General features: G+C 41.7%; 1 protein-coding gene across 1 annotated transcript in view; it reads left to right on the top strand.

Moving 5' to 3' along the window:
- The window catches only part of LOC121286044 (BICD family-like cargo adapter 1), a 77,270-nt gene that overhangs the window by 44,649 nt on the left and 14,128 nt on the right, over nt 1-18,493 (top strand). Inside the window, exon 5 of the mRNA XM_041203061.1 lies at nt 13,471-13,650. Within this exon, the coding sequence (XP_041058995.1) occupies nt 13,471-13,650 (180 nt within the window). The remainder of the gene's footprint in view (nt 1-13,470; nt 13,651-18,493) is intronic.

Below are 18,493 nucleotides of genomic sequence, written 5' to 3' on the forward strand. Positions count from 1 at the left end.
GTTTAATGGTACGCTCACCTCTGTGTTTCGCTGTTGGCAATGGACAGCTACTACCAGGTTCCAGCATCTTTTGTGGCTTTGGCATACTGGCTGGGAGTTGGTGTATGTTCAGTGGGTGCCATGCTGACCAGCTGTACCATTGTTGGAGCTGGGGGTTGAGGCTTATTGGGCTGTTGGTCGCTCTCTTTTACATCTTCCACTGAAGATGTCATGGTTACCTTCCGGGTGGCTGGCTGATCTGACCATTGTAGGTTTTCTGGCACCTGTAACAAGAATGGACAAAGCTGCTCTGCAAAGAGAGAAGACAGTTCAGAACTGAAGTCCCAGTCAAGATGCTCTTTTATTGCTTAAGTACTTGGGAACGTGCAGCCCTCTGTGATTAATGACGGTGGTTGTCTTGACATCTTTTGCCGTTTTGAAGAGATCCAGGGCAACACAGGCATCTCTGCTCAAGAGAGAGAAAGGCTGGTTACAGATGATGTATATCAGCTCAAAGATTTGTTTGCCGCCATATCTTAGTGGTTCCAGAATCTTGCCTATGACTGGAAGTCGGATTCCTCCAGGCGCATAGAGTCTGTTGTTCGCAGCCGGAGGTCTTTTAGCCACAGTTCCTTGTCCGACAGGACTGTTACGTTGCCTCCAGTGTCCAATTTAATATTTGTTAAATGGCCATTGACTGAAATGTCCACATTCCAAAATGAAACACCAAGATCTCTGACCTCAACTGAGAAGCACGTCTGCTCCCGGGCTTGCAGTCTCGACCTCGTGGATCACCTTTGGGCTTTCTGTGTGTTTCAGAGTTTTTGCCTTGCACTATTTTCCATAGTGTCCAATCCTGTTGCACTGAAAGCATTGGGTGAGAATTGCAGGGCATTAATCTAACCCATGGGTGCACTTTGCTCCACAGTGTTGCCATGGTCACTGTGCTGGTGGGTTCAGGTATTGCTTTCCCCGGCCTGGAGTGTCCCTGTGTCATTGTTGCTTCTCAAGCTGGACTGTGGGTTGGCCTCTGTGTCGCATCTTATTTTCTGCCCTTAAAATGCTTCTGCGCTGCTCACGGAGTTCTGACTGTCTAACTATCTGGATTGCCTTTTCTAGGGGCCGAATTTTTCTCTCGTCAGGCGGGCGCGGGCTCCTCCCGAACGGGAGAAAAATGGTGCGCCATGACGTCGGGCAAGCATCCTGACATCATCACGCACTCGTGTGATATTTCGGTTGGGCGCACGTGGGAGTCAGCAGCGTGCCCACCGACAATTAAGAGGGCTGTTAAGCCCATTAATAGAACTTTTCCCTGCCCATCCAACCTTACAGTTGATGGGCAGGCAAATAGGCCAAGCGGCCTTTAGATTTTTGAGGAAACCTCATCCACAGGCAGGATGAGGTTTTCAATGTTTAATTAAAAATAAAATAAAAATTTTTAGAACTCATTTTCAACATGTCCCTGCTCATGTCTCAGAGTCACATGAGGGGACATGTTTTCCTTATTTTTCAATTGTTTATTTTTAATGTCAGAAATCTTCAGCTCCCTGAGGCAGCTCTGTGCCTTCAGGGAGCTTTCACTGAGTGCACCCACGTGCATGCGCTGACTTCAGCACGCACGATCCTCACCCTCCACCCCACCCCAACCCACCCCAACCCACCCCAACCCAGGCAGCGCAGAGCGTTGTAGCCCATGATTCACGCTGGCTGCCTGTTAATTGGCCAGTCAGTGTGAAATCGCGGTCGGGGCCCAATCGCAGGTGGCAGTCAGTTTCGCAGTTGCTTCCGGGCCCACCCGCCCACCCAACGAGGTAAAAATCCTGCCCCAGGGTTAGATCGATCTTTGCTTGCGGAGATCAGACAGTGCGTCATCTGCTACTCCTACCATTATTCTTTCTCTGATGAGTTCCAATTTTAAATCTCCATACTTGCATCCTTATGCCATCCTGTGCAGATCATTGATGCACATATCAACCGGTTCTCTGGCTGTTGGACTTTCACTGGCTTTCTTTCGATGTCTGCCTGAATCGGCTGTCTGCAGGCTTCTCTTGTTCAGTGTTTTAGACTTTTTTGACTCCCAAGTCCATTGAAATTGAGCTTCTGCTTACTTTTTAATGAGCTGGACAGTTGCAATGTTCCAGAAATATTTAAGTTCTTTCTCTTTATTTTTGAATGAGCTCGGATGCCATGTGTTCAGGCTCCGACTCAGGCATCAAATTTTAGCGATGGGTTTCTTTCAAATTGTGCTTCTGACATTGGATTACTTCAAAGATTTCTCAGGAATTTTAAAAGATTTAGTTCACCTTAACAAGTTCTGCCGACTTGGCACTCTAAAGTTAGACTTTGAGAGGAGATTTAATGCAGTCTTCTCTTCTGCTGCAGTGAGGGATTTTAAATCTCTGCCTTCAGCTTCTAAGCCTTTCTTTGGAGCTTTTTTCTGGTGATTTTTTTCCTTACGCCTCTACTTCTGGAGCTTCTTTTCAGGCCAGAATGCTTTGTTGATTTTTTTTTTCTCTGTCTTACAGCATTTCGGTTTGTCTCTACATTTTAGCGAGGTTCTAGGTTTTTATCCCTCTGCTGTCACCATGTTGTGGGGTGTTGGTTACACCTCGGTAGATTTGATGAAGTTTTTACAGTCTTTAGCAGGTTAGCTGTAAGTCTTTATTAACTACTGGAACTATTTACAAACGTACAGGCTTAGATCTGCATGTGGCTCTGTCCAACACCTCACTGACCCTGGGTGCAGGTCATGTGCTCTCTTAGATCACACTGTGGGCGGTACTGTACTCAGTCCCACTTTAAACATGTGCCTGACACTGTGGGACTGGAGGGTGGCTAACATATCACCCCTGTTGACCATGGTGGAGGGGAATTGTTGGTTGAGGGAAATGGAAGACATTGGAAGCACTGGTGTAGAAAGTGGCATTGTCAGAACTGATGAAATGGAGAAACTGGGAGAACGTAATAGAGACCTTAAAGGATTTGGAGTGGGAGGAACTGTAGTCAAGGTCACTGTGAGAGTTAGTGGGCTTAGACTGGGATAGTGGTCAAAAACCTATCCCCAGAAACGCCTACAGAGAAGTCAAGGAAGAGAAGAATTGGAGATGAACCACCTGAAGATGAAGGGAGCATGGAAATTGAAAGCAAAGCTGATGAAATTTCTCAGTGTGAGGCGAGAGCAGGAAACGGAAACAGCAGGGAATAGGAAAATAATGCCAGATTTAGTGTGAGAAAGCAGGATGTTCAGAGAAAGGGAATAAAAATAGAGAGATCTATGGAGTGTTAGCCAATGAATCACAGATGAATCACAAATGACTTTTAATAATGAGTAACCTGAGGGCCTGTTTATTTTTAGAATAAAATCAGGAGAAGCCCGAACTGATGCTTGCAGCACCAGCTTCAGGGAGTGAGAACTTTCCAGTCTGAGGCCGTCAGCTATGATTTTGTGAAAAGGGGGCAAAATTAGCCAGTGGGGGCAGGCGCAGTCAGGACAGGCATGGAAAAGAAGAAAGAGGAAAACTAGAGCAGTAGGCAAGGGGAGTGAACTTGGAGGAAGCATGGGCTTGGGAGAATGAATATAATGCCCAGGATAGAGTGGACAGCTGGAATGGCAAATGGAGATATACCCCAACATTCTGGTTTATAGTTTGCATATATCAAACAGCATTAGAGACTCACAACTGTACTAGAATCCTGTAGAATATTACAGACATAAATAGAACTTTAATAAGGCAGATTCCTTCTATGTGTCAAACTGATCGGCAGTGTTTTTTCTTCATTGATCAAGTGCTTACCCTCTGTTTCATTTTCCAATTGACTATTTTCTACATTGATTATTCACCAATATGTTACACAAAGATATCCCCCAGTAATTTTCCATCAAAAAAAGAATCCTTGTTTAAATGAATGCTTGAAAAGGCCTCAAAAGTAAACGTACAAAATTCCGCAATTTAGAAAGAAACACACTTTCACTTGTGCTCCCTATCTACCAATGACTCCTGGCCATACCATCACACAAGACCTTGGAAGAGTTGCCTTTCTCTCTACTTTTGCCTGCACTTCCTAATTTCACATGCTTCTTTCTCAGTTAAGTGGTGTAAGTAAAATTTGAACATTGTCTCCCCCACAAGAGGTCATGAAGCGACACTCTTCCTTGACCTCTTCATGGCCACTCTGTGTACCAAGCCAGGCCTTGTGAAAATCCCTGATCTAGGAAATAACTTTCACTACAGTAGGTCTTGCCCAGGGTCTGACATTCTGATACAATTTTAGAACTGCTGTGAGCCACTATGTGGCTGTCTTCCATCACAATGCATGAATGAACATGATTGTACTGATGGAACGTAATCCAGAAACTATTTCATGGCCGCAAATGTCCCCATGTTGTGTCTCTTCCATCTACCCTACAGAAGCTTCATGTTCCACATCTTGCCGCTTGTTGAATGGGTCCTGTAGCCATGTGTATGTGTCTGTTTGTTTGTACGCATGCAAGTAAGCTCCAGTCCAGCTTAGTATTGCCAACCCTCCAGGATTGGCTTGGAGTCTCCCAGAATTGAAGATCAATCTCCAGGAGACTGCTGCTATGGGAAAATCATTAGGGCATTAACAGAGACTTTTTTTTGTCATTTTCTTTGAACATTTCTCGTTACCAGATATAAAAATATTGAAAATGACGGAAAAAAGGTTGTTTGGCTGACGGTCAAGCATCATCCATTTGGGTAATGAGTCCTTTTGTTTTCCAGTTGGCGTAGGAAGGCAGTACGCCACAAGGATGGATGTTGGCCGACTAATGGCTGGAGTTTGGGGACAAGTCATGAGATCAAACCTCCAGGAATACATTTATTCACAGTTGGTGACCCTAATCCAGCTGTCTTATGCTCCAAAGTCCCCCCTCCTCATTTACAGGCTTTACTTAGTCAACGATCAATCTAAAAAGCAAATCCTTTTCCCTTCCCAGATATCATTTTCTCTCCTGTCAGTTTCCCATGTGAACCTTCTGCTCCTTCCTTTCTCTCTCCTCCCCTTCACTCCATTTTCTCATCCACATTCCATAAACTTCATCACTTACTCAATTTCTTTTTTTGTTTCCTGTTTCTGTTCTTCACTTAAACTGATGTTGTATCCGTATTGATTTTTTAATTATTATTGAGCAATCCAATTTAATCACAGCTTAACTTGTTAAGGGCTGAGTATGTAGTTTACAAATCTGGACACAGAGTATTAAATACAAAGGTAAGTCTAATTAATAAAAACAAAAAAACTGCGGATGCTGGAAATCCAAAACAAAAACAGAATTACCTGGAAAAACTCAGCAGGTCTGGCAGCATCGGCGGAGAAGAAAAGAGTTGACGTTTCGAGTCCTCATGACCCTTCGACAGTTCTGTCGAAGGGTCATGAGGACTCGAAACGTCAACTCTTTTCTTCTCCGCCGATGCTGCCAGACCTGCTGAGTTTTTCCAGGTAATTCTGTTTTGGTAAGTCTAATTGTTTGTAAGTAAATAGACTCTAAAGGAACCCAATCATCATAAAAGTTGAATTCGGTTCAATACAAAAGTAAACCAAATATTAGAGATTATAAATTATTTATTTTGGAGAGCAAATAAAATGCACCAAAATAGGGAAATATATGTTTAATATTTTTACTATTAACATTCTGTCCAATATTTTACATTCATATTATTTTTGTCTGTGATGTGAACAACAGCACAGGTGATTTGCTAGTAATGGGTAAGATCGCTGTTATAAAATGGGTTCTTTAAATGTCTCAATGATGAGATCTTGAGACCTGTATATTTAAACATAAACCGTTTATTGGTAGTCTTTAACTATTTACAGATCCCAGGATACTGTCATGTATGGTGCTGTTACCTCCGTGCAGGCTGGCTCCAGAGTGTTCTCCCTAGACTGTGTTCTCATCCTATTACCATGTGACTCATGATTACAATGGCCTGCAGGCACATGACATCATACAACACCTCCTTTTCTTCTCCAAAGAAAACTTTCCTTTCCAATGGAGTATAACTATTTGTAATACAGTCTTTACTTACTATCCCTGCTCCCCCATCTTGAGTCTCTGACTTTATAAATTGAGGCGTTTTGAGGCTTGACAATTCTTCCATATCTTGGTCTGTCACGTTTGGAGGAATGATAGTACTGTGTTTCTGGTACTTGCCTTTCTCCATTTAATTCACTTTTTGCACTCCTTCAAGTTACATTTCTCTTTAACAACCTGTCAGCTTGATACTGGGATTGTCCCGTTCCTTCTGAGGGGAATGTGCACCCTGTTCATTCCTAGAGTGGACTCGAATTTTCTTTTTCCGTGGTGTCCACCATGTTGTTGAAGGTCGTATATGTTCCACAAATGAAACCTTCATTTCCACTTGTTTCGCAATCTCAACCAAACACTTATTTGCTGTTTTATTTTCAGATCATTGTGCAAGCTTATGAATCTTTTCATTCAGCTTAATGGTTCTTTGTACGTCTGTGAAATGTTTTTTCTTCTTCTAATTTCTTGCGCTTCAGTGTTGTGTTTACATTTTCTAATCTCTTTTCTGCCTTCTCTTTCTCTGCTACAGAACTTTGTCCTTGTCCGTCATTTTGGTTTCATTGTTGGTTACTCCAGTGAAGTCTTAACTTGTTTCAGAACTGTAATTATGCTACTCATGGCTTAATTATCCACTCGCAGTTCTATGGCTTTTCCTTTCCTTTCAACGGCTTCTCTTTTTCATTCAACTGCTCTGTCAGCTCTTCATTCTGTTTTTTTGTAGCTTTCGGCTTCCTCCTGGAATATGAACATTGCTGAGTCTTCTCTGCCAACTGATTCTTCGGTATGTTCAGAGTGGCATTAAAATCATTTTCCTTCTCTTCGTAATTTTCGAGAGGAATTAACTTTGATCTGAGGGATTCTTGTAGCATGTGAAGGTCGTTCAAAAGGTTTTTCTTTCCTTTGTGAAGCTCACTTGCTTCATCTAGACTTTCCTGTAATTTAGCAGAATCTTCTTGAGTTTCTTCTGCTGTGCTTCCATTCTGCTGTTCAAGACAGTCTTCATTTCTTCATGTTGCTGCATGGTTACACATTCTTTTTGCATTTGATCTACAAGGACAATCAACTGTTCTTTCAACTGGTTTGTTCTTGTTGACCTCGTGCTAATTCAGTCTGGGCTTCAGTTCATCATTTCGTTGCTGCTAATAGTTTAAATGCAGCTTTTTCTGAAGTAATATTCAACATTGTTTTTCGCTCCTCCTGTTCCATGGCTACATATTGATTTTTCAAGGAGTCTTTCAGGGTCGCAACTTCTTTGCGTGTTTTTTCTGCCTGCTGTTTTGCCTGGCTGTACATCTGGTTAAGTTTTCCCAACTCCTGCTTTGACTTGCAAACTGTGGAATTAAGGGTCATTATTTCCTCCTGGTACCTTTGGCGTTGTCTCTGAAATTTGTTTGTTCAGATCACTGAAGACTTTAGTTTATCATATGTTTCCAAAGGTATATACTCAGCTTGAATCTTGCACTTCAAATCTTCCAGTTCAACTCTGATGCAAATATTTTCCTGTAAAGCCGCTTCATTTATTTTTTGCACATTTTGCTTATTTTGAGTTTTCTCAGATAGCTTTTCTTCATTCACAGTCATCTGTTTCTTCTGCACTGCCACCTGTGTCCTTCGCTTTAGGGTCTTTTGTTGCCCTTGGCGCTTTATTGGGATTTGTCCTCTCTGGGGTCATTTGTTGCCCTCAGTGCTCTATTGGGAGTTTAAAATATCGATCAAGTATATTTAATATCTCATCAAATATTGTTGAATATGGGTCTATACGTTGGCTGAGGAGTACTTCACCAGCAAATGAACCAAAGATGAATAAAAGCTTGTCGACTTGTACTTCTTCTGATTCCTTACTTAATCTTGTACTTCTGTACACTACAAACTGTCTTCTCCAAGACTTCCACTCTTTGGTCTGGTTTAGCCCTTTCCTTGGCACAAATGAATCTGGCTCTTCTAATTTTCCTTCCATGGCTGGTTTTTCCTTGCGGTTGCAGTTTTAGATGTCGTTACTGCTCTAAGAACTGTCAGTGCAGTGACCATTATTTTTCCCCTCTCAATTTGTTGCTGCAGCTGTCGGTTTCTCTGTGTATGTTCCCCACACTTGTCCTGATTTTAGTGGGCTCCCAGCAATCGTTGGCCTTTTATTTTTTAAACTGTTGTAAACTTTTAAGGTAGGAGCTTTTCTTTTCTGGACCATTCTTTCTCTATTTTAAGCTCTGCAGGTCTCTTTGAGCTTTGCGCTTTGAGAGTTTCAGTAGGTACAGTTTATGAAAACCATAAGCTGTCAACTCTGCAGGGTTGCTTTTTTTTTTACTTTCAGTGCCATTTGCTTTAAACGCTTGAGAACAGCAATAATTTCTTTATCTTTACCGAAAATCTTTACTTTTCTCGACTGAAAGGGGTTCACTTAAATTCTGCAGGCTTTTCCCTTTTTTACTGTGCTCTGCAGGGTTCTCTCTTGACTCTGCCAGCCAATTTTCTTTTCTCTTTAACTTCAATGCAGCATGGCCACCACTGCTGCAATCTGCTGAGCCCTGGGGCTGTCACCTATTCTATAATGTAAGTACAGCTTTTTATAGCTTTGCTCACCAACTCGTAAACTGGCTGGGTTCTTTGACTCTGCATTACTCAGGGTCTTGAAATTTTTGCAGTTTTGCTCACCATCTTGTATTCTAAGTGTTTTAACTCGGTGTTACTCAGGGCCTTGCAAGTTTTGTGGTATTGCTCACCCACCTTGTGACCTAAGCAGTTTTTTTCCTCTGCGCCACTCAAGGGTCTTGCATGGGGCTTCCTCTCACTCTGGTAAAACCTTCAACTTCTAAGCCTGTGTCAATGCGTCTTACTGTTTCTTCAAGTTTTCTTCTTAGGTGCATGTCTTTCTAGTTTGGCTTCAGCTGCTTTTAGTTTTTCAGGCCTTGGGATTCATTGTTTAAAATGCCAGCTTTCATATCACCGCTGATGTGCTACCTTTTAGAAGTGAGCATTGCTGCCAACCATGTTGTGATATGGGCTCTTTAGATGTCTCAATGATGAGACTTGTATATTTAAAATGAACTATTTGCTGGTAGTCTTTAACTATTTACAGGTGCCAGGTTACTGTGCTGTTATCTCCATGCAGGCTGGCTCCAGAGTGTTCTCTCTAGACTGTTCTCTCATTCTATTACCATGTGACTCTATACATCAAACCATGGGTGGTGCTATTCTCCAATCCCACATTAACCCTTGCTCTGCCGAACGCCCTTACATTACAACGGCATGCAAGCACATACAACATCGTACAACAATGGCAAGTGTTACAGAGCAACTAGTTTCATTAATTCAACTAAGTCAAAAATTAAAGCTGCTTTCAAAGTGACCAAACCCTAAAGACTAATGTTTGGGATGAGATGGCAGTTCCAAAGGCAAGGAAGATATTGATGTAAATCAGCACGATGTTAGCCCAGGGAGTGCTGCCGACATGCAGTAAAACATTGCTGGATTCACATGTGCAATCAGCCTACTCATCCAATATAGATATGGTGAAAGGATTTGGTGAAAATTGATAAAATGATAAGATTTGGGTCATCAAGCTATGAGGAGAAGTGAGGAAAGTGAATCTATTTTCTTTGAAAGTAGGGTTCAAGCAAAGACATGGTTCACGTTTCCAAAAAAAGGGACAACTCAACAACATTGATGGCGAACGAGAGGAAACCATGCTGACTTGACGCAACTGAGAGCTTAAAAGTATCCTCTCACAGATTCAACAGCTTTTAGAATAGATTACCAGCCAGTCCAGTAAATAATGCGTTTGGGGAAGGATTCAAAAAGAAAGTGGATCAATTTCCAATTCATTAACAAGTAGAGGGATAAGGGGTTGGGTCACAAAATTGTTGATCAAGTCCTGAAAAAGGACCCGCACTTCAGAGAAAGTTGTGATTGAATTTCTGTGTGTGCCTGTAACTAAGTGCAGGTACATATGCAGTTGACCAACAAGGAAGTCAAAGGGTATTGGGGGTAGGCAGGAAAGTGTCTTTGAACCCTTAATTGGATCAGCCATGATGTTACTGAATGGTGGAGTAGGCTCGAGGGGCCAAATGGCCTACTCCTGCTCCTGCTCTTAATTTATATGCTTGTATAAGGGCTGAGAAAGGGCAGTTGGATTTTTGGTCTTGATTACAAATGTAGGCTAATGTCTATGGAGTAACAGTAAATATATATATATATATAAAAAACATAAAAGCATCCTGATTTAAAATAAGCTTGTGGGATTGGGCATGGATTAACTCCATGGGGATTCAACAAATGTCCTCCTCCCTACCCAACCCCCCTTTAAACTGACAACACAAATTGGATTTTGAGGGAAATAAATTGAAGGGGTCCAATTTTGAGATAGACTGATGAAATTGTGGGGGCTAGGCATGATGTATTTATCCAAGTGGGGCAATACCACTAAAACCTGGGGAAAAGTGGCTTACCCAAACAAAGAAAAGTAACGTCAAAATTAACAATATGAAAGGGTTGTTTTCCAAATTATGTATGACCAAGTGAGAATCAAACCTGTGACTTGGTCTTTAAACAGCTCTGTGTGACTGAGTACTGCCTTGGTAAAATATTTAAAAATGCTACTTAAGTAAGTCAGTGGAAATGTGGGGCTAGACGAGCCTAACCAAGCCAGGTTTCATTCAACTGTCATCCAGGATAACGAGAGTAGAATTTTGTGGAGAGAGCATCATTAGGGCATCACTAACAAAAGCCAAAAAGGAAAAGGTTCTGGAACTGATTATTGCTCGTACCCCGAAGCTAGTATGATAAATCGAACAGTGGACTACAAGTCAGAGCAAATTATACTGCCTTTGCACAAGACACAGGTGAGGCCAGTCTCTAGTATAGTGTATGGTTGTGCTCATCCATCTGAATAAGGACAATATTGCATTAGAAAGGGCTCAAAGAAGTAACTGAGAGGGTTGATGAAGGTAGTGCAGTAGATTTTATATAATTTCATAAAGTGTCACATGGCTGACTTTTTGAAAAACAGAAGTGGATGGTACCAAATAGACAGTCATAATTTGGATATGCTGGCTGTAAGACAAAGCAGAGATTAGATGTAAATGGTAGCTGTTCAGAATGGCAGAAGATGTAAAGTGGGGTCCTACAAAGAATAGTGCTGGATACCATTGTTATTCACAATTTTTATTAACAAGTTAAGACTTTGCATCAAAAATACAATTTCTAAATTTGTAGATGACGCCAAATTAGTTTTGAAGGGGTGCTCGGGGTGGGGGTGGTGTGGTATGGTCAAGACTGAAGAGGACTGAAACAAATTACAAGAAGACATTAATAAACTTGCAGAATGGTGTTATAATTAATGAACTTCAACACTGATAAGTGTGAAGTATTACATTTTGGCAAGAAAAATAAAAAGCAATTAGAAAATAATCAAAATGGGATAGAGGAGCAAAGGAATCACTAAAACTAAAGGCAGGTTAATTGGCCATAAAAATGATACCAAGCAATAGGGTTTATTTCTAGGGAAATAGAACTAAAAAGTAGAGAAGTTATGCTAAATGTTGGACTACACTTACTTAGTAGGGGTCTAGTCACAATATTAGAAAAAAAGATATAGTGGCACTGGGGATGGTCTGAAAAGATATATATGGTTGAAAGCAGAACTGTGAGATTATACTTATCAGCAAAGGACGACCAGCAAATGTCCATTTGAGAAGGCTGAGGGGATATCTAACTGAGGCCTTTAAAATTATGAAAGGTTTTAAGTAGGCAGAAAGAGTGAGAAAGAATGAAACGAGAGGTCAACAGTATAAGATAGTCCCCAGTGTTCTTTCTAAAGAACACAAGTGCAAGGCTGTGCAGCCATCCGGAACGTTACAAGACATGTAACAAACAGACTGTAAACAACTCAGAAAAATTAGAGGCAGAGTTGATAGTTGTCATGAAATCTAAGCAGGAATTCAGAAAAGGCCTCTTTACTCAGTTGTTACACATAACAACTCGCTTCCACAGGGAGTAGTTGTAACAAATAGTATAAATGCATTTAAAGGGAAGCTAGAAAATGTATGTTCTTTAAGAAAATAATTCTCCCATTTTTACCTGGTCCACACCCATAGCAATGTGGTTGACTCTTAACTGCTCTTTGAAATGGCCTAGCTAGTCATCCAGTTGTACTAAAACACTACAACATAGTACGATGAGACTAAAACTGGACGGACCGCCCGGCATCAGCCGAGGCACCGAATTCAGACATGGCGAAGGAACACCCTGCTCCACTGATCCTGAAAACTCCTCCTCTCTAACATCTGGAGACTTCTGCCAAAATTGGGGCCTCAGCCACTTACAATCAATATTAATGATTTAGATGAAGAAACTAAGAGTAATAATATCTCCAAGCTTGCTAATTGTACAAAGCTAGATGGGAATGTAAGCTGTGAGGAGGAGACAGAAAGGCTGCAAAGAGATATAGACAGGTTATGTGAGTCAGCAACAAGATGGCAGATGAATATAATGTAGGTAAGTGTGAGGTTATTTACTGTGCCGTTCAGAATGCAAAAGCAGAATTATTTAAAAATGTGTGAAACTTCTTCATGCTGATGTACGGAGAGACTTTAGATGTACTCGAACAAGGAACACAAAGTTAGCATGCAGTTGTAACAAGCAGTTAGGAAGACAAATGGCATGTTGGCCTTGATTGCAAAAGGAGTAGAGTACAAGAATAAGGAAAAGCAAAATACAGCAGATACTGGAAATCTGAAATACAAAAAATGCTGGAAATACTCAGTAGGTCAGGTAACATCTGTGGAGAGAGAAACAGTTGATGTTTCAGGTCGATGACCTTTCATCAGAACTAAAGAAAGAAATGTAAGAATTTTTATGCCAGTAAAAAGTGGGGTTGGGAGGGAGCAAGAAGAATAAAAGGGAAGGTCTCTGATGGGGTGGATGACAGGAGAGATTAATTAACAAAAGATTTCATGATACAAAGGCTGAAGAAAGTGGGACTGGATATGCTAAAGAAACAAAGATCCACATGAGGTGTGAATGACTATATAGCAGCTATCTGAATGCAATATGAAGGGATAAAGAAAGAAACAAGCCAACAAAAAAAAATAGAACAAGATGGCGGAAGAGATTATGATGATGATTATGATTAAAGTTGTTGAACTCAATATTGAGTCCAGAAGGCTGTACAGTACCAAATGTCACTTGTCAATTTAATTTTCCACCTTACTCCCACTCTAACCTTTCTGTCCTTGGTTGCTACAATGTTCTAATGAAGCTCAACGCAAGCTCGAGGAGCAGCACCTTGCCTTTTGTCTCATTCCTGGTTTTGGGGAAAGGAATGGTATAGTACCCCTGAGACCAAAGTGGGATCTCTGGCTTGGCTTGACTTGATTTTAATCAGGATTGGCTGATCCATCATTTTATCTGGGAATAATTCTAATATTATGCCTTGCACTCTGGTTTCAAAGCTACAGCAGAACCAGCTAGAACTCCATGAAGTAAGGATGTCTCACCGGCAGCTTCAAGTGAAAGTGGATGAAATGAATGAGGAGATGAGTCTACACAGTGTGAGCCCAACGAGTACGTCATTACTATCAGAAATTGAGCAGAGCATGGAAGCAGAGGAGCTGGAACAGGAGAGAGAACAGGTACTCAGTTGCACAGCTAGACGATGTTAATTATATATTAATTGTATTTAACAGTATGTTGCTGGGCAATAATTGAGGATTCACTTGTGCTCCTATCAATGGGAACAGACTGAAACAGTGGTTGTTGGTTTGTAATGTGTAAATAAGTGCTTACAAAATTGTGAATAGATTGGCTCCAGTTCTATCCTTCAATACCTGGCCTTCTGGATTATGATATGGTAACAAAAAATAGTGCCTAAAGGCAAAGGCTGGAAACTAACAACAAAAGAAAAGCCCGAAAACTAAAATCCACTGACCACTGTGGAAAATGCAAAGTGTAAATTGTCAGAATATGATTATCCTCCGATGTTCCCCGAATCCGAATCATGTGACCAGTGGAAGAATGAAGTGAGTATGTGGACATGGTAACCAAATAGAAAACAAGAGATGGACTTGATGTTATTGCATCCTACAAGAAGTAAAATCAAAAGTAAATTATCTTGTAAGGTGGATGCCTATCAGTTAGATACTGATCAAGATTTGGATCTTTTATTAGAGTTCTTGAATGAAGCCCTCAAAAAAGATGATGTGATAAATGTCTGTGAGACATGATCAGAATTTGATAGATTTGGAAAACAGATGGTCTTGGAGGAATATATCATGGACTTTAATAGAATGTATAAAAGATTGATGAAATTGAATTTAGCGATGCTTGGATTGGTGCTAGCATTTAAACTATTGGATGATATTAAGATGTTTCATATGGTCAGGCTTCTGGTTCTAACTGTCAGTTTTTGGAGAAGTTAAGCCCTGTTGGATCAGGTACCTGCTGCCTTAAAAAAAATTCAGCCTTCAAGGAACATACTGAGGCATTCTGCGGTGACACAAAGAATAGAAGATTCAATGATTGCCAGATTTTGACGTAATTCAGATACTGAACACAAGAGTCAACACAACAGATGGATTAAGGACAGGAGAAAAGTGAGGTAATGCATTTGGAAAGCAAGAAAGGCAAGAGATTACACAATAATGGTAGGATATAGAGAAGCATTGAAGAGTAGAAAGACCTTGGAATGCATGTTTGCAGGTCGTGTAGATCAGGTAGCTATGAAGGCATACACGATAATTTCCTTCATTAACCAATATAAGAGCAGGGCAGTTATGCTAGAACTGTGTAAAACACTAGTTAGGCCACAGTTAGAATAGAGCTTATAGTTTTGGTCACCAAATCACATGTGATTGCAGTACAGAAGGTACAGAGGAGATTTATGAGGATGTTTCCAGAAATGAAAAGATTAACAATGAGGGAATATTGCATAAGCTGGGGTTGTTTTCTTTGTGACAGAGAAGGCCGAAGGGAAACTTAATTGAGGTTGTGATGATACCTAAATTTACCTTAATCCGAAGTTCAGAGGTTGGAACTGATGAAACTGGCTGCACATGCGCGGTGTTACCTTTATATTTTTCTCAGGCTGAGGACCGACCCCGCATGCCTGTGCAGAAGAAAGAACAACGGTGCAAAAAGGCAGGTCAGATGACTTGACATGGAGAACCGTTATCTAGTAGGTGTCCAGGGAGCAGGACACAGGAGGGGAACAGGGAGAGGTCCCTACCCAGGGATGGAGACAGGGAGAAAGGAAGTCCCGGGTAAGGGACAAAGATAGGGAACAGAAATCTGTCCTGTTAACTTGTTACAAGAAAGGAGCAGAGACAGACTCCAGCTTAAAGAAAGACCTACAGGGAGCAGATTCAAAGAGAAGCGGGCATGAGAGAAGCCCTGGAGATCCAAAAAGGCAGCTGAAGGTTGGTGACTCCGTGCTGCGGGCTTTTGGAGCAAAGGTACCCCATTGGAGCAGTGGTGTTCTGCTTGTCACGACCGAAGATCTGAAATTTGTACTTGGAAGGTGATGCTCGAGTGAACTCTGAAATCCCAGGGAAAGGAATCTCAGAACATAAGATTGAAGCCCTGCAAAGTGTGCCATTGTTGAAGCTGTCCAAGCAGGAGCGACGTTTTGAGCGAGTTCCAAGGCAAGATCTTCAAAGGTGGATATTGGAAACCCTCGTGAGAAAGATGAGGTTTGAGTGAGATTAGTTGGCTCATGATGTGACAAACATCTGGGTGGGCTGTTGAGAAATCTATAGAATCTGTTTTGGTCGTACCTGTCATCTACTGTGTGGTGTGATGTGTCTGACCACAGTTTGCCTATTAATTCGCATGTACCTCATACTACCTAAATGTTAGATGTATGATAGATATTGTAAATTGTTTTATCTTTCTAAACTTGTGTAGTAAAGTTTATTTTTGTTTGTTCAAAACCCATAGAATCTTGTGGTTTTATCATTTAGAAAGCGTTTTAAATCTCAACTTAAAACATTATTGGTCCCTAACCGAATCTCCCCCCATGACCTGGGGTCTGACCAAGGATGATAACGAGGTGTATAAATTGAGGGGCCTAGATGGAGAAAACTATTCTAAGTTCCCTTAGCAGGGAGGTCATTAACCAGGGATCAAAGATTTAAAGTAACACTCGTGCCACACAAGTGCCAGGCAATGACCATCTCCAACAAGACAGAATCTAACCATTGACCTTGACGTTCAATGGCATTACCATCACCGAATCCCCCACTATCAACATCCTGGGGCTTACCATTGACCAGAAACTGAACTGGACTAGCCATATAAATACTGTGGCTACAAGAGCAGGTCAGAGGCTAGAAATCCTGCAGCGAGTAACTCACCACCTGACTCCCCAAGGCACAAGTCAGGCGTGTGTTGGAATACTCCACACTTGCCTGGATGAATGCAGTTCCCATAACACTCAAAGCTTGACACTGGCCAGAACAAAGCAGCCTGCTTGATTGGCACCACATCCACAAACATTCACTCCCTCCACCACCAATGCACAGTAACAGCAATGTGTACCGTCTACAAGATGCACTGCAGGAATTCACCAAGGCTCCTTAGACAGCACCTTCCAACCCCACTAGAAGGACAAGGACAGCAAATAGATGGGAACACTACCACCTGGAAGTTCCCCTCCAAGTCACTCACCATCCTGACTTGGAAATATATCACCGTTCCTTCACTGTCGCTAAGTCAAAAATCCTGGAACTCCCTTCCTAACAGCTCTGTGGGTGTAACTACACCACATGGACTGCAGCCGTTCAAGAAGGCAGCTCACCACCATCTTCTCAAGGGCAACTAGGAATGGGCAGTAAATGCTGGCCTAGCCAGTGAAGCCTACATCCCATGGATGAATTTTTTAAAAAAGGATTAGATGGAAGTTGATGTGAATTTCTTTTCACTCAGAAGCTGGTAGGGGCCTGGAACTCTCTGCCACTGGTTATCTACTTGAAAAGGAAAACTTTGCATGGCTAAGGAAAAAGAGGAGTGTGGAATTAATTGGATTGTACTTCTAAAGAGCTGTCACAAGCACAGTGAGCTGAATGGCCTCCTCCAAAGACAGAATGAGGATGAAAGCACCTTCAGCAGATCTGGCAGAGGACAATATTAAAACAAATATAATGGGTGAAAGAATTCATGGAACTTAGTTAATAGGTGCTTCGGGTGGTAGATGATGGTAATGTGACTGGACTAGTAACCCAGAGGCCCAGACTTATGCTCTGGACTAAAATTTCACCATGGCTGCTGGTGGAATTAAAAAAAGATTTAAAAAGCAAGTCTCAGTAAGTAATGGTAACCCTTCTGATTCACTGATGCCCTTTAGGGAAGGAAATCTGCATCCCTACCTGGTCTGGCCTACATGTGACTCCAAACCCACAGCAATGTGGTTGACTCTTAACTGCCCACTGAAATGGCATAGCAAGTCACTTAGGATGGGCATCAAATGCTGACCTTGTCAGCAACGCCACATCCCAAGAAAGAATAAAGGGAAAAAAATGGTGTAATTTGAAGTATCATTGTGCAGTGAACTATCCAAAGCAACGCTGAGTAGACATTATCCTCGAATCAAGGGGCTGATGACAACCCAAAGCGAAGAGGCTGGGCCCTTGAAATAACACATGAAGAGAATTCTTTGGAAGAGGATGAAGATATTGAAGAGTCCAAACAAATTCTACTGATCACAAGGTGTTTTAGTCTGTGATAAATATGTTAATCATGGACTCCTTTAACTGTGCAGTACTAGACGATCTTCTTCAGCAGTCCCTAAGGATTGAGGATGACTCTGAGTGGGACCTTGATGGGTTCTGGGATGGCTGATAAGTCCAATCCATGATCTGCAGCCTCTGTCACATGGGGCAGGTGGTGCTCAGAAAGTTGGGTAGATGACTTGTTTGAGGTTTGTGTGCTCTCTCCAATGTCTTGACTTTGTCTCTCCATGTTCCTGACAAAGTCTTTTGATGTCTCTGGTGCCTTCCTGAATGAATCTTCTCCATTTTGATTGGTCATAAGCCAGGGATTCCCATGAGCCGACAGGGATGTTTGACCTATTCTCAGCAATACTTTTAAGGACACCCGTAAGCACTTATCTCGTCCTCCTGAGAGTGTCCTGCTGTGACCGAGTTCCGAGTAGAGCAGTTGCTTTGGGAGTATGATGTCAGGCATATGGATGATATGTCCCACCCAGTGAAGCTGGTTTTGAGTGAGTAGCGCCTTGATGCTGGGCATGTTAGCTTGGGAGAGCACGCTGTTGTTGGACTACCTTTCTTGTCACTGGATTTGGAGGATCTTGCAAAGCCAATGCTAGTGGTACTTCTCCAGTGCTTTGAGGTGCCTGCTGTAGGTTGTCCAAGTCTCCAAAACAGTGCTTGTACTACAAGAGTATATGGGACAGATAGGTTAAAATGTTATCTTGATTTGCTATCTAGTGATGATTGAGGAATATAAAAGTATATAAGGAAT

The sequence above is a fragment of the Carcharodon carcharias genome, chromosome 13, assembly GCF_017639515.1.
Source record: "Carcharodon carcharias isolate sCarCar2 chromosome 13, sCarCar2.pri, whole genome shotgun sequence".
NCBI classification, from domain to species: domain Eukaryota; kingdom Metazoa; phylum Chordata; class Chondrichthyes; order Lamniformes; family Lamnidae; genus Carcharodon; species Carcharodon carcharias.